The sequence below is a fragment of the Balaenoptera physalus genome (genome assembly GCF_965194825.1).
Source record: "Balaenoptera physalus genome assembly, chromosome: 18".
NCBI lineage: Eukaryota > Metazoa > Chordata > Mammalia > Artiodactyla > Balaenopteridae > Balaenoptera > Balaenoptera physalus.
The window spans coordinates 76,150,449-76,167,515 of record NC_138899.1 but is presented as its reverse complement, the minus strand read 5'-3'; the positions used below and the strand labels follow the sequence as shown (position 1 = coordinate 76,167,515).

Here is a 17,067-nt window from a genome sequence, read left to right as displayed (position 1 = left end):
TTCCCAGACCAGGGCTCGAACCCGTGTACCCTGCATTGGCAGGCAGATTCTCAACCACTGCGCCACCAGGGAAGCCCTAACCTAGAATTTTAATTACACTTTGACTTGAACCTATCTCAGCCTAATTGTTTCACTGTCAGTGCTTATTCAGTTTTACCCATACATTCTTTTATTCTGTGCTTTTTGGGGAAGGAGTTTTCTTCTGTATTGAAGTTGATCATTTAATTGTTCTTTCACCAAGGAGATGTGAATCACCTTAAAAATGTCTTTATTTTTCCCCTCATTTGCAAATTGTGTGTAAACTTTAAGATGACCTTTATTTTCCTTACTTTGAGCATATTTTTTCATTGTCTAGCGTTGCTGATACAGTCTCCTGTTAATGTAATTGTCCTTTTTTTTTTTAAAGATAATTTATCTTTTTTTGCTTTTGTAGCTTTTTAGGTTTTTCTCTTTATCTTTGGCATGCAACAGTTTCACCTGATTGATTGAAAGGGATTTGTTTTTACTTATTCTGTTCAGAACTCTTGTTTAGGATTTCTTGAATGAGGATTTCCTAGTTCTTGAATATCCCAAAGCTTTTCTTCGAATATTGCTTCTCCAGTATTTTCTTTATCCTGGAAATTTGCCGTCTCATTCTACCTTTTGTGTATCTTAACCAGTCTTTTATATTTTCCAAGCTTTGTTTCTAGATTCTTCTCTGGTTTACTTTTCTTATCTTTGTGTCTACCTTGCTATTTAACTCACCTGTTAAGTTTTTTCCCCTTTAATTTTTTTTCTTTTTTTTTTTTTTAAAGAAATTCACGTTCTTTTATTTATTTATTTATTTATTTATTTATTTATTTATTTATTTATTTATTTATTTATGACTGTGTTGAGTCTTCGTTTCTTTGCGAGGGCTTTCTCTAGTTGCGGCAAGTGGGGACCACTCTTCATTGCGGTGCGCGGGCCTCTCACCATCGCGGCCTCTCTTGTTGCGGAGCACAGGCTCCAGACGCGCAGGCTCAGTAATTGTGGCTCACGGGCCCAGTTGCTCCGTGGCATGTGGGATCTTCCCAGACCAGGGCTCGAACCCGTGTCCCCTGCATTGGCAGGCAGATTCTCAACCACTGCGCCACCAGGGAAGCCCCTCCCCTTTAATTTTAATGGTTATAATTTTTACTCTTATAGAATATAGTTCTGTTTAAGAAGGACAAATGTTTGTCACTTCTTTCATGTCCTTAATCATTTTAGTTGTAGGTTTTTTTAAAATCTCCTTTATAGGGTTCTGTTATCTGGGATTCATTGTTTTCAGGGTGCTAATTCTCAATGTATTGTGCATATTTGATTCTCATTTTGGGAGTTCTTTTCACATGGGGTTATTTTCTGGGGAGAGATCATGTGTGCTATGGGTTGTAGATCATTTTTGTTTGTCGAGATAGCTGGTGTTTGCTTTACCCAGGTGTCCATTGCCAGTGCAGTTTAAGTTTTATAATTACCCACTGGGATCCCTATCACACAGAATCTCCTGGGGATTCTTCTCTCCTGTACCTGTGCATGGTGCAGGCATTAGCTTTCCATTTCTCCTGACGCCCGCACCCCCCCAACCCTGCCCCAGCCCTCTTCCTTTCCTCCATCTCTGTTCCACAAACAAGCCTACCTATTGCCTGTGGGCTGACAGGTAGAAGTTTTCTCCTCCACCATTGCCTGATGGTACAGCTTTTCCAGACTCCTGGCTTTACACTGGGATTTGAATTTCATTCTCCACATTTTACGTGCTGAAGGCCATGTTTCATATGCCTATGTGAACATGAAAGCCTCAACTTGTAGATACTATATCTGGCCTGGGATGTGGTTTTCCAAAGTTCCCACAGTACAATCTCTAGTTCAAAATTTTGCCATAATTTCTTGCTCTTGGAGTTTTTGCTTTTGTTGCTATCCTTTTGATTTCAGCTATGTTTTAAAATGTGAGTATTGTAGTTTATCTCACAGTTCTATGTGTTCATAATTTTGGTTGGGGTTGAGGGAGAGTATTTGTTTTAGCTCAGTCTCTGATTTCCCAGAAATACGATTATCTTAAGTGGATGTTTGTATTTAGGAATGATGTTCATTTGGTATATCGTAATATTGGAGCCATTTATTTTATGCATTCTGTCATTATTTACAAGAGTCTTTTTTGTTTGTTTCCTTGGGTTTTTCAGGTATAGAATTATGTCATCCAGAAACACTGATACTTTTACCTTCATAAGTTAACCTTAAATTTTAAAAATTTCATTTCTTTATTTTGTTCATTGCTCTGGTTAATTCATCCAGTGGGCATTTCTGTATTGTTCCTCACTTTTCTTTGAATTGGGTACTTATAAGAAGGATTTTTTCAAATGTTCTAAAGCAATTAACTTATACATGACTTAAATATCTCAGTTTGCATATTCACTTAATAAGAAATTATAGTGTAATTATTGTATATGATCTCACCAAAATGTCATTTTAAGAGTTAATTACAAAAGTAATACAAAAAATAAATACACAAATGAAATATTTTTAATTCAGATTTTTTTTAAATACAGATTTTCATTCTTCTTGTTTTGTCTCTCATGGTATCCTCAGTGTGTTGCTATGTTTGCTTAAGTGTTCCGGTGATCGAGTACTAATTGATAGCAAACTGTTGTAATAACCACAAGTAGCACCTCTGCCTCCACCACCCCCCATATAAGGGAAGATGGAACTTATAAAGGAATATTTACATGTGAGAGAGATGAAACTGAATCTGTTCATTTTACTTCACCTTTATTTTTAGTTACTGATTTCTGTAGTAAGGTTCTGCTCCTTTGTGCTGTCTGTAATTTAGTGTTATATGCAGGCAGTTAATATTAAGTGTGTTGTGGTTATCGTCTTCACAATACCAAGTACAGAATAACTCTCTCCAAGCAGATATGTGTGTATTTTACTCAATTCTGTATACATGTTTGCAAAATATTTTGGTGGCGCAAAGCTGTGCCTTTTTGTGGCTGGATGTTTCAGTAACTTAGAGGTCAGTCTCCTTTCTAGCTTCCCGTACAGTTTAAACGTTCTGTAACCCTTATGGGTGGTGATCGTTATTACTGTTTTACGTGTTTTATTTCGTGTATGTTTAGATCACTCCAGCCAGCCTCAGCTCAGATACACTAACTCAAATGTCAGGGCTGAAACTTCGTACTAGAATAGCCACAAAATTTAAAATTCTGAAGAGAAAGCTTGTAACTTACAACCTGTAAACTCTACTAGATTGTTTTGGGTAGTCTTTTTCCACGTATTTAGCCTTAAGGAGAGATTCTACCTTTTGTTTCACTTGTACGCCTGCTCTGGTGTCAGACTCTTCCCCTCCTCTCCTGCTGCACCCCACTTCCCCCATCCCGCTCCCCCACATCGTTTAAGTTGTCACACTAACGCTCCTAAGTGTAATGGACCCCCTTTCTGTTCTCTAGTGTATGGCTTAGGGGTTGGGCAGCTGTATTGAATATTGGCTAAGAGCACAGGCTTTGGAATCTAATAGACCTGAGTTTCAATCTTGATTCTTTTGTTCAGTAACCTGTATTTGCCCTTACAATAAATTTTTAAAAATTATTTTTAAGTTAGTTTCTTCCTCTGTGAGGTGACTGTTGATATACCTACCTCACAGGGTTGTTGTGAGGATTAAATAGTCTGGTATATGTGAAGCACTTTTATTACTGCCTGACATATGGAAAGTGCTTAAGAATTGGTAGCTGTATTTGCTGCTGTTATTTAATTTAAAGGTAGTAAACAAATTTACTCATTTTTGGTGACTTGGCCAGTTTTATATTGGAAGGGCGTAGAGACTAGCTTTAGGAAAACTGTGTAGATGCATTTCATATTAGATGAGTGGGGAGTATGTATCTTTTGAAAATAGTTGAATAATCCTCCAAATTTTTGCAGTATGGATTGACCTACAATTAAATGTATAATATACAGAGTTAGAAAAAACACAGAACTCTGGAAAAGTTTTTTAAAAATTAGGCTCATATGTTAATATAATAGCTTGGCTTCTTTATAAGTATTTTTCTGAAGGGTTTTAGACTTTTAAAGTTTCTCTTAGATGTATTTAAGACATACTTGCGAAATTCCTGGCCTATTTTAATGTCAGTGCAGTAGACATTGTGTTATAGCAGGAAGAGTATTAAACTGGAAGTTTGGAGAATTCGATTTGAAGCCTGGCTTTGCTGTTGGCTGTGCACATATGTCCTTGGTCAGATGACAGACCCCCGATGTGTAAATTTCTGATCTGTACTGCGGTGCTTGTTACCTGCCCTACCTCAGTTGCTCAGAAAATCAGACAAAATAATTATGTCAGGGCTCTTTAGAAAATACAGAGGGCTATCCAGAGTAAAAATAAGTATTATCTCAGTTCTCAACCTTATTTTTATTCACCTACATCTTTTCAAGAAAGTGTGTTTTATGAATTCTTAGCAATTGAAATTCATACCCCTGTTAATCATATTTCTGTGACCAGAGCATTTTGGTAACTTTTTTCTTGAATTGTGAGATGGCATATTACTTCAGGTGAAGGTTTTTAGTTGTTCCCCAAATAGCCAGAAAATAGTTCCTGGATAAGCTAATTCTTTCAGGAAGTATAACTAACTGTAGCTCGAGAAACCATTTTCAGTCTCTGCTCAGAACTGATCACCTCCATTAAGCCTTTGATTAACTGTACCCGGTTTTACTTAATTTGCATTCCATCTGTATTTAGGCATGTAGTTTACAGTATATTAGTTCATATTTGAGTGTTTTTGTAAGCCATTTCATGTCTTTTACATGTGACCTGGTCTTGTTTTCTCAGATAGCTTGGAATCTCCTGAAGGGTGAAGACAATTGTCCTTTCCCTTTCTTCACCGTAGATTCATGATAGAGGATGCTCTGCGTACAGTGGTTTCTTGCTAGTTGTGTTTGGGTAAAACTCGCACTAGAGCAGAGTATGCATCTGCAGAAATTCTCAGTTGTCTACTGTATAGCCTATGCCTATTTAAAGACAAAAGGCATCAAAACAGTATACTTCTTGATTTAAAACAAAATATGGTATTTAAGCTGTCATGTATTTCAACTAAGACGAGACTTAGTTTTTTTTTGTTTTTTCAAACCATTCTGTTAGTAGTATTTGGCCAAAAGAAATCTAATAAATCTCATTAAATAATTTGATTTTTTGATACTAAAATATTTTAGGGATATGTGATATTTGTATTGTTAATAGCCATAATTTTAAATGATTCTTTACAAAAAAGGAATTATGCCTTTTATTAAAGAAAGGCTTTTATAAAAGGCATAATTTTATAGAGTCCCAGTTATTTCTCACTTTTTGATTAAATTAATTTATTAAGTTATCAGTAATTCTTATTATTGAAGATTCTCATGTAAACCTTGATATGGAGGAAACGTATTCTTACAGTAAATATCCTAATTTATTTGGGAATGACTATATTTGAAAAAAACAAATTCTTTACATTTGCTTTTAATCAGAGCTTTCTCTAAAACAAGATAAAATTGTCTTTTGTTTTCGAACTTAAAGAATTTTGCTAAAGATGTTTCTTCCAAATGAACGTTTGCATTTTATTTTCCAGATTTTTTTCTCTGAAACCAGTTTTTGCTTTCTAAGAAACATTCTTACATCTTCTTCAGGAATGTCGTTGTCTGCTGGATCTTCCCCTCTTCACTCCCCCAAGATCACTCCGCATACTTCTCCTGCGCCCAGAAGAAGAAGTCACACTCCAAATCCAGCAACTTACATGGTGCCTTCTAGTGCCTCTACACCGGTTAATAATCCTGTTTCTCAGACTCCGTCTTCCGGTCAGGTGATCCAAAAGGAAACCGTCGGTGGGACGACTTACTTCTATACAGACACAACTCCAGCACCTTTGACTGGAATGGTATGTCTGCATTTAAAGGAGAAAAGAGAGGGCTCTTATAACAGCTCCTTCTTATTAATGAGATTAACGAGGAGGTTTACCCAGTCCTGTATCTTTTTACTGTGATGTGAAAAAGTAATTAATTTCTGACTTAGGTGATAATTCTAATCTCTTCTTACCTCTTCAAAGTAATCTGTTTCTGCATTAATAATAACTCTAGTTTTGGACAAATCTGCTTGTAATCAGAAGTTATATTTAAGCTCTAGTTTAGTACTTTATGGCATGGTTTGCTTATGGGGTTACCTAGTACTTGTGCTAGCTGGAGTTGATGTTTGCTGACTTTTGTTTATAGATATAGGTAGTTTCACCTCTGAAGTTAGAGAAGTAGATGGTTTCTTATCAGTAGTTGCTGAAAGCAAACCAATGATAAATGCTTGCTTAGGCGAGGCAGTGACTTAATAGCTAGAACTCTGGATAGTGGAGGACACAGTGATAGGAGGCCTCCAGTATGGGTCACTGGTAAGGAGGGAGGAGGTTTAGGGAGCCCTGATTATGGGTAAGGAAAGAGCTCCCAAAGGACTATGAGGAGAGGAGAGGGGGAGGGGGCCGAGAGGGAAGCGTCAGGTTCCATAAATTGTATATTTTTAGTTTCATAATTTTGTCCATGTTCAAAAATTATTTAACTATAGAAAAAATAAGTAGTAGATGAAGATCTCATGAGTAAGAAAGCCAAATTCCATTAAAATATGAATGCTGGTCTAAACTGTAGATATTTGACAAAATTATAACTGACAGGCTTAGATGAAAAGTATGTTTGGATTTTGGTAAGCAGATTTTGACCCCGTAAGTTGAATTAATGATTTATTTTGATTACATTTAATATTTTACTAAAAGGCAGTTTGAGTGGAAAGACAACAGATTTTTATTTTTCCTTTTTAAGAGTCCCAGTTCTGCCATTGTTTTGTGACTCTTGAATCTTAGTACCTCTGAGACTGGTCCCCCGATTGTAAATGGGGTTAAGCACACGACCATCGTATGAGAAATAAATGTGAAAACATTTATAGAAGTACTTGTAAATCATGTAAAATGCTTTCTAAAAAATAATAAAATAGCTAATAGTTTTTTGTTTTGTTTTGTTTTTGGTCAGAGATCTTTCAAAAGTTATCACAGAACAGCTTGCCGAACTGAAGGTCAAATAATTGAGGTAGAGTAGAGACTTTCCTTGGTTCTTTCAAGTAAGAATTCCATCAATGTTTTACTTTTGGGGGGAGGGGTTATTATATTTTATAATTACTTACGTTTTTTATTTTATCATATTTGTAGAAAAAAGTTAGTTTAATCTATGAAGAGGTTCTTTTGTCACAAAACTGTCTCAGTTGTTTTTGTGGAGATTATATGTGGCACATTTTTGTAATGTTTTTACCCTTCAAACCACTCTTAAAAATATGCTCCTGGTAAACCTGAGGTAGTCAAGCCCAACTGTACTACCTGATGTAAGGAAACCAAGGCAAGAAAAAGGAGGCAGTATTCTCCCTTCAGGTATAGGTTAAAGGAAACCTTACAAGTATTGCAAAATCACTCTGGTTGAGGTCCAGAGCAGAATAGTCACATGAGGGCAACAGAAATCAACTGAATTCATTTTTAAAAGAGAAAAAAAAAAAATGTTTGTTTTGGCTTTAAAAATGAAAGAATAAAACAAAAGATATTTTAGGACGTACTTGATTTTGTATCCTGGACCAGTTGAAGGGAAGGAGAGGCAGAGGAAGAAGGGAAAAAAGCAGGGTGGTGAGAAGATTCCAATTGGAAGAGGCAAAGACAAGAAGCTGGAAGCAGAATTTAGTAACTTTGTTGCAGTTTGATTGGAAGGTATATTGTCCTACCCTTCTGTTCACCTCCACTGCTGACCCAGAGTATGTTGGTCCTCTTTGCTGTTCTAGTTTGAAGTGTTAACAAGTATCTAGATAACACTTTGTTTACTTTGGTCGCTAGAAACCCTTAAATAGGACAGTTCTTTGGGCGTCCACAGCAGAGTTACTACATGATCTGACTGTGCCCAAGCGCCTTTAATATCTACTTTCTTCCCCTCTTCCAGCTGCCTTAAAAAAATACTTACAAAGAGCTCCTTTTGCCTCTCATTGGAGCTAAAATTTTACTGTATCTGAAGAAATGTTTCCTTTTTCACTAGATTTTTAAAAATTGGTTATTCCAATAAAGATTATTTTAAAATGAATTCATTCAGAAGGTGTACTAATAACAGCTATTCTCAGGTGTTTAATTCAGTATTATTTAAAGATTAAAAGTATCAATTTATCACTGTCATTTAAAGATTCAAACTTTATCGAAATAATGATAAAGCTTATAAATTGAGAAAAATTGATCATTATATTTTCCCCCTTCCTATCTTTCAGGTTTTTCCAAACTACCATATTTATCCTCCAACTGCACCTCATGTTGCTTATATGCAACCAAAAGCAAATGCACCTTCCTTCTTCATGGCTGATGAACTCCGACAGGTATGCTTTCAGAGCTCGGAGTGGAAATACTTCATGTCCGTCGTGCTTTAGCAAAGAACTGGAGAAAGAACAGAGCTCCTTTCAAATTGTGTTATTTAATCAAATATGCTGTACTAAAGGAGATAGAATTTAGAGTTTATGAGACTAATCGATATATTTATTTAAGGAAACCCATTTTTAAAGAAAGTTGCAAGTAACTGTGTTTGGATGTAGAACATGGAGTAGCTATTTAGATGGGCCACCTCTCTGCACCGCACATCCCGTGCACTGGAAGGTCTCTGAAGTATATAAATAAATAACTTAAATGGTTTCTAACCACTAGACAACTTTGCCAATATCTGTAGTAGTTGCCTAATAAGTAGTTTGGCCTAGAAATGAACTTCATTTTAAGGCAGCTCAATATTTTCTGTAAAGTAGGTTTTATGAAATTATTTAGTTTTTTTGTCAGTGTTAAACAGGTATTATTTGATATGTAGAATTTTATTTTACTCTTAGTTTCTCAGAAATGTTTTTATTTCACAGAAGTAAGTTGCACCAGTGTAATGTTTGTAGAGTGAATGATCGACGAGCTTGGCCACAGAGCTAGCCGTATGCTCTGGGTTATAGCACTGCTGCTTGAAACCCACCTTAGCTATGGGCAGCTCTATCTAGGACGGGAATTTAGACATTTCACATTATTGGAAATGTTATTTCCTGATATCAACATTAAAAAGTACACATGCCAAAAATATTAGTACTCAGGCTATTCAGTTGCAATAGAAAGTCCAGATTTCAGAAGCTGTGTTTAGATGTAAATATACGTATTTTCTTTTCTTAGGAGCTGATTAACAGACATTTAATAACAATGGCTCAGATTGATCAAGCAGATATGCCAGGTAAAATGCAAGTTGACTGATCCTTTTAAAGGAGAGTATAATCCTTATGTAGTCCTACATGTTTTTATGCCTTAAGCTAGCTAATTACTATTTTATGACTATATTTATTTGAAACCTACTTAAGAAGAATTCCAGGATGCCATTGATCATCTAGTTTTTTTCAAAGAATTCTACATGTGACAAGGTTCTAGTTCATCCAAAAAATAGGTAGTTTTAGAATTCATGGTGATTTACCTCATCATGCACTAGAATATTATTATCTTTTGAAACGATGAAGTATAGGTACTTAAGTAGGGGTGGGGAGGTGAGTGTTATTATTATTGAGGCTGCGGCATGCCAGACAGGGTACTAAGGCTTTCTGTGTGTAAGTTTTTTCCTCACGGGAACTCCTGTGGTACAGATACTAATATTATCACCTCTGTTTTACATATGAGGAAACTGAAGTTAACAGGCAGGTTAAGTAACTTGCCTCTAAGAACAAGTGGCTAGTAATTATCTGACCGAGTCAGGATTTAAACCTCGGTTTTTTCTGACTGTACCATGATGTTTCTCAGAGAGCATTAAAATCTCTTTCCCTAGCTTATTCGGTATAGGCACAATGAAATGTGGTGTAATTTGGGAAAACTTTATAAGTAATACAGTAGGAATACATTTGCTGTAGCGATAATCTCAAAACACCTGGTTGTAATCACGGATTCAGCATAGTCCACTGTGTATCTTCTTGATCGCTAAAGAATTCAAAGGGATATGTCTGTCTGGCTGTTATGTCTTAAGACTGGGCAGGACACGTATCTGTCACAGCCTTGGAAATGTTCACGTTGGAATTTTCCTTATTATTAAGCGTTGTCTTTGAGGCCCTAGCTAGGGTTAAAAAAAAAAAAAAATTAAAAGAGAAGATGCTATTTACAATGGCTTCAGAATATCAGTACCTAGGAATAAATACAACAAAAGATGTTTAAGATATCAGTGGCAGAGATTTACTAAGAGGTGTTAAATAAGATAAATATAGAGAGTGAAATACGATATTCATGAATAGGAGGACATAATGATTGTAAACTAATTTTTGTAAACTAATCTATAGATTCAGTATAATTTCAGTCAAAACACATGAGCTATTCTTACTCATAATACTTCTGACACCTAATTCGTGTCCTAACAATTTAATTGTTAAGGACTCAGTCCCATAAGACCACTCCTTCTTCAGATGCCAGCTGAAATGGGGTACCCAGGCTACTTAAACTTCTGTCTGGCCAACTACAAATTTGGGGGTTTCCACAGCATGCCCTCAGGTTCGGCGATTAGCTGGAATGACTCACAGAACTCGGCAAAGCGCTTTGTAAACTATTACTGGCTTGTTATAAAGAGTACAACTCAAGGAACAGCCAAATGGAAGAGATACATGGGGCAAAGTGTGGGGATAGGGTGGGGTGTGGGGAACTTCCGTGCCCTCTCCAGGTATGCCACCCTCCCAGCACCTCCTCATGCTCACCAACCTGGAAGCCCTCTGAAGCCCTCTGTTTAGGAGTTCTTATGAATGTTTCATTGTCTTGGTGTGGTTGATTAAATCTCTGGCTCTTGGTGACTGACTCAGTCTCCAGCCTCTCTCCCCTCTGTGGAAGGTTGGGGGGTTGGCTGAAAGTTCCACACTTCTAATCAAGATTTGGTTTTATTTTTTTATTATATTACAGCATAGCAGAGCTTTTCATAGTATATGATAAATATATCAAAGAGTAAAGGTCCAAGACTACCTGAAGCACTTGGAAGATTATGATTAGGATTCTGGGTGTATTGGGGAAGGGAGGCTTGGTCTGAGTCTGTAGTAACTGAAAGAGTGTCGTAATGGCACTGGGTTAGACAAATTGATTACTGGAACAGACTAGGGAGAACCTAGACACATTCTGTGATAGAGGTGGCTAATCAGTGGGGAAAGGAAGGCATTGGAAAAAATGGTTTTCTTTATGGTAAAAGATTGTATTGTTACAATTGTATCATGATCTCAAACCACATGCAAAAACCAGTTCCAAATAGATTAAGAATTTAAATGCCAAAAGCAGAACTTTAAAATTCGTACTATGAAATACAAATGAGTAAATTTAATCTTTCAGTAGAGAAAGATTTCCTACACTGGAGGCAAAGATTCTTGACTCTTAAAGAAAGTACTGATAAATTTTACTGAATTACGATTAAAGGGACTTCCCTGGTGGTGCAGTGGTTAAGAATCTGCCTGCCAATGCAGGGGACACGGGTTCGAGCCCTGGTCCGGGAAGATCCCACATGCCATGGTGCAACTGAGCCTGTGTGCCACAACTACTGAGCCCGCACACCTAGAGCTGGTGCTCCACAACAAGAGAAGCCACTGCAATGAGAAGCCCACGCACTGCAACAAAGAGTAGCCCCCGCTCGCCGCAACTAGAGAAAGCCCGCACACAGCAACAAAGACCCAAGGCAGCCAAAAATTAATTAATTAATTAATTTTAAAAAAATTAAAAACACTCCAAAGATTTCTATAGTAAAGAAAAAACTTGAAGAAGATATTTACACAATTGACAAAGAAAATAAAAACCACAAATTAGTAAGAGCCTGAAAAAAAAAAACACAACAAAACAGAAAAATGGCCAAAAGGTAGGAATAGGCATTTCAAGAAAGTGGACATTCATACAACGAAAAATCTATGAGGAAATGTTGAACATCATTGGTGATTAGGGAAGGACAAATAAGATACCACTGGAAAGTCTGACCATGTGCAGTATTAGGATATGGATCCACAGGTTCTCCAGTACATTGCTGTTGGTCGCATAAATTGGTGACTGTGTTATCACTTTGGAAAATTCCCGAAGTTGAATATCTGTGTACCCTGTGATCTAGCAGTTCTGCTCCCAGATATAGGTAAACTATATATTTTTAACTGGAAAATGTATAAAGTATCCATAACATCACTGCTTACAATAGCAGAAACTTTGCTCAGTCCAAATGCTCATCTTGAAGGACAGTGGGTGAATTAACTGATACTGTCAGACAATGGAATATTATACAGCTGTTTAAATGAAGAAAGTACACTTCATAAACCAGTAATATGGAAGAATCTCAGTAATGTAATATTAAGTTAAAAAGCGAGCTGCGAGAGACCACATAGAGCATGATACCTTTTTATAAAGTTGAAATTTATATATGTATTTACATTATCAATAAATGCATGTGTATATGCATATATACATACACATACATAATAAACTTTTTTTTTTTTTTTTTTAAACATTTTTTTAAATTTTATTTATTTATTTTTGGCTGTGTTGGGTCTTCGTTTCTGCGCGAGGGCCCTCTCCAGTTGCGGCAAGTGGGGGCCACTCTTCATCACGGTGCGCGGGCCTCTCACCATCGCGGCCTCTCCCGCTGCGGAGCACAGGCTCCAGACGCGCAGGCTCAGCAATCGTGGCTCACGGGCTCAGCCGCTCCGCGGCATGTGGGATCTTCCCAGACCAGGGCTCGAACCCGTGTCCCCTGCATTAGCAGGCAGACTCCCAACCACTGCGCCACCAGGGAAGCCCCCATAATAAACTTTTGAGGAATACATATAGGTATAATGAAACTATATAAAAAGGGAAGGAAGAGAGAGAAGGAAGGCAGAGGTTGGTAGAGAACCATGTATTTAGATGACCATTCAAGTCAAGGTCTGAGCGTTCGTTTTGTGTGCCAAGTTTGCAGATGCTTACCATATTATTAAGAATAATTAACTGAATAAAAGCAGGCCACGCATAGACATGAACTAGTGATTTGAGTGTCACTAACTAAAGATTGTGGTTAATCCAATTCTGTGCGCCTGTGTTCAAACAGGGTTTAATAAGTGGTTTTTTCTGTCGCTGCTCTCTCTCTGATCTTTTTCATGTCTCATGTTTACTATTAACCTTTGACTCATTTTGACTCATTTATTAATCTTGGTCTTACTGACTTTTTCCTTTCCCTTTTCCTTTCCATTCTTCATACTTCCATCAAATTAGTACTTCTCAACTCAAATCATAATTTATTTCCTGTAGGTCAGTGGTTCTCAGCCAGGAATGATTTTACCCCTCATGGGTCATTTGGCAACGTCTGGAGCATTTTTGATCGTCACAGTTGGCAGCGGGGTGCTACTGGCTGTGAGTGGGTTGAGGCCACGGATGCCGCTAAACACCCTGCAGGGCACAGGACAGTCCCCGACGACAAAGGATCGTCTGGTCCAATATGTCACTAGTGCTGAGCTTGAGAAACTCTGCCATAGGTTCACCATGGTGAACCTCAGACATTCACTATCTTAGATCCAGTCTGTCATTCTCTATGTTCTTTGAGGGGACGTTGGGTTGAATAGAGGAAAGAAACTAAAATTTTCTTTATCATTATATTTTTAATATTATTTGGTTGAACTGAGCCCCAGACTAAAAATTGGGCTAAGCTAAGGAGTGCATTTGTCTGGGATCTTCCAAGTTGGTTTTCTTTACTTGGATTTTTGATGCCAAACAGTGATTGAGGCACCCCTATTCCCTTTATTGGTACTTAATTTTGTGCATTTGTTAAACTGAACTAGAAACAAAGAACAGCAGAACAACAAGTGAATATTCCTGTCTATTAAGGGAAACATTTGGTTTTCAAGGTTAATATTAGGCCACATATGATTATTTCAGAGTAGACTGGGAAATGTAGGGTTAAAAGATGATTTTCCAAAAAAAGGTTAAAATCAGGATGTACAGATATAAAAAGGAGAAAGTACTAAAGATTTTATTTAAGTTGTGAGGGAGCCAATCCTATATTACAAGACACATCATAGATCAGGAATATTGAAACAAATGTGCAAACTGTCTTTTCCACAGGGGAGGAGGGAAGTCCGTCGAGCCTTCACCAGACAGAATTGCCTATAGACGAGAATTATTTTGCAGTGCAGTATTTATCAGTTATTTACAGCTTACAGGGGTGTAAAATATCTTCCACAGAATCAGAATCAGACACCAGAGGGTTATCCTTTAGACGGTGCACTGTTTTCCACTGAAGCACAATTTTTTTCCTTCAGTGTGTAGAATTCATGACTTGCCTAAAAGTAGAGACAGAGGGAGAAGGGAGTTCAGAGCGTAAGATTTTTAGCTTATTGTGTCCCTCACTCAGTCTGTTTGTCACACTGATGCTCTGAGTACCGGTGTTTGGTGTAGTAAATTTCAAGTCCTTGTTGTTGGTCTGTTAGCTGTCTGACCACTCTTTCCATTTGTTTTAGCTCACTGGAAGCAGTCTCATCCATCATTTTGTAGTAAACATGCCAAATCTTCTGTAAGATCTTTCCTAATATCCTTGGAACTGGCTTTCCTTTCCATGGCTCTGTATTTCCATGTGTAGTGGTTCTCAAAGCACTTGACCCAACAGCAACTTTTCATTATCACCTGGGAACTTGTTAGAATTGCAAATCCTTGGGCCCTGGTTTAGACCTACTTACTGACTCAAAACTCTGGACATGGGACCCAGCAAACTGTGTTTTAACAATTCTCTAGGTAATTCTGAAGGGTGCTAGAGTTTAAGAACCAGTGCCATGGTGAATTGTACTTTTTTAAAAGCTGTTTTGCTTGGTACTGTATTGTTTTATGTAAATCTCAATCCTTTTTCTCTAAGCCTCTTGATAAGAACCCGTATTTCATTAATATGTGTTCACTAATACATAGTGGATACTCAATATATTTTTACTAATTTGAAATTAATTACTTCCCTTATCAAAAAACTAGGAAACAACATTTATTCATCATTTGTTTCTTTGTGGAAATTGAACTGATTGTTCAAATAAAAAATAGTAAATGGGCAAAAGTTACAGCTATATTCACTTGTGTGTATACTTCCCTTATACCGCCTTTTTTCAGTAGAACGTGCCTTGACCTTGGTTTGAAGGTTAACAATGAATTGATGTTTGTTTTTCACTATGGCCAAAATTCGATCTAGGGGTTAAGAGCACAAGACTACAGAATCAGAATCCTGGGTTTGCATCTCAACTACCTCTCTAGATGTGTGATTTTCACTTTCCTTGTTTATGAAATAGGGAATCCTATCTCATAGAATTGTTTCAAGAACTAAGAGATAATGAGTGTAAATATTTGGTAAAGGCAGAGGGGTCATTTTGAACCTGTCTTCTGGAATTTCTTAATGACGTTTCACTTGTATTTCTTAATAGGAAATACAGGGGAACATGGCAGGCATAGTGGTAAAGCTGTTTTAGTTTTTTTCTTGTGTGTTTTGCTAGGTATTCAAACTGTGCTATTCCACTGAATGGTTTGGGAGTTTGATACAGATTGCTATATTTGTACATAGAAATCGATATACATACACAGACATATTACATATACACTCCAGTTTATTGTTATTTGTTTTCTATTTCTTTAAAAAAGAAAGAATTTCATATACTTAACACCATTGTCTAAATATGTTTTGTACAAAATAAGATGTTTAAAGAAAAAAAAACTATCTTGATTTTTATTTTACATCAGAATCAGAAATGGTTAATATCTCGTAAGTAATAATGCGAATTGTTTCTAACAGCTGAGAAACAAGAGTGGTGTGCTGTTATAAAAGACAAATATTTTTGAGTGCATGAAATCTAGTTGTTCTTTTGTTGTTTTATAACGCCTGTTTTTATTGATAGTGAGACGAGTGTCTCCTATAGAATTGTTACAAATGTTGACACTGTTCTAGAATACAGAGTGTGTTTGATATCTGGTTTATAGAGTTGGTTTCTTCTTCATTACTTTGAGATCTGAGAGATTTGTGAATGTCTGCAAGTTAAAGTCATCTTCTTACAAATTACTCTAGCAGTCCCTACAGAAGTTGACAGCTACCATAGCCTGTTCCCTCTAGAACCACTGCCACCACCCAACCGGATACAGAAATCGAGTAATTTTGGATACATTACGTCCTGCTACAAAGCTGTAAATAGCAAAGATGATCTGCCTTATTGCCTTCGGAGGATACATGGTAAGGAAGATAAATTATCCTCTTTGAGGAGCATATTAGTGAGGCTAAGATTATTCAAACATTCCTAAATGAGTTTATTTATTTAACATGAATTTAAAGGATAATACATATATTATTTCATTTGGAAATTAGTATTTCATAAGTGATGTATAACATGGCCTTTTCTGCACATTTCTGATGAAATAAGGGGGAGATGTCATTTACAGGTTAGCAGAAAATTTTTTCTTCTTCAGGTTTTCGTCTTGTTAACACAAAGTGCATGGTATTGGTGGACATGTGGAAGAAAATCCAGCACTCAAATATCGTGACCTTGCGTGAGGTGTTTACCACTAAAGCTTTTGCAGAGCCTTGTGAGTGACTTGTAATGGTCTTTCTGCCAGTGGGCTTCATTATTTGAAGCCAGATTGCAGTAATGAGCGTTTGTGTTTTATTTTAAGCTCTTGTGTTTGCATATGATTTCCACGCTGGAGGAGAGACCATGATGAGCAGACACTTCAATGACCCTAACGCGGACGCCTATTTCACGAAGAGAAAGTGGGGTAAGAAAAGGATGCAAGCAAGCTGTGTCTGACAAATGCCTTTGCTCTGTGGAAGAGTAGTTCTGTATTTTAAAATACATGTAAATTTAGCCCTGTAATCATTCAGCGTAAAGACCCTATTGCATTTAAAAAAGAAGTACCTTAAAGAAATGGAGTCACTATGTAACAAGTTAGGAAATAACATGTTATGTACATGTATAGACTGAGATGAAGGTGGGTGATGAAAGACTCATGTAAATACCTGAAATTTAAGTAGCTGAGACGACGATAAAAGGTTTTTTTCCTCTTAAAATTTTGT

At 36.8% G+C, this 17,067-nt stretch overlaps 1 protein-coding gene across 10 annotated transcripts in view; it reads left to right on the top strand.

Annotated features, from left to right (window-relative positions):
• The window catches only part of PAN3 (poly(A) specific ribonuclease subunit PAN3), a gene marked incomplete at its 5' end in the record, with an annotated part of 117,536 nt that overhangs the window by 76,684 nt on the left and 23,785 nt on the right, over positions 1–17,067 (top strand). For 6 of the 10 annotated variants that reach the window (XR_014256313.1, XR_014256314.1, XM_082435573.1 and 3 more), the window contains 7 exons: positions 5,644–5,891; positions 7,018–7,074; positions 8,279–8,383; positions 9,201–9,258; positions 16,069–16,230; positions 16,464–16,580; positions 16,668–16,769. Coding sequence is in view for 8 of the 10 variants with exons in the window: in XM_082435573.1 (XP_082291699.1) it covers positions 5,644–5,891; positions 7,018–7,074; positions 8,279–8,383; positions 9,201–9,258; positions 16,069–16,230; positions 16,464–16,580; positions 16,668–16,769 (849 nt within the window). The remainder of the gene's footprint in view (positions 1–5,643; positions 5,892–7,017; positions 7,075–8,278; positions 8,384–9,200; positions 9,259–16,068; positions 16,231–16,463; positions 16,581–16,667; positions 16,770–17,067) is intronic. The other 4 variants (XM_082435574.1, XM_082435572.1, XM_082435571.1 and 1 more) reach the window with 3 other exon arrangements.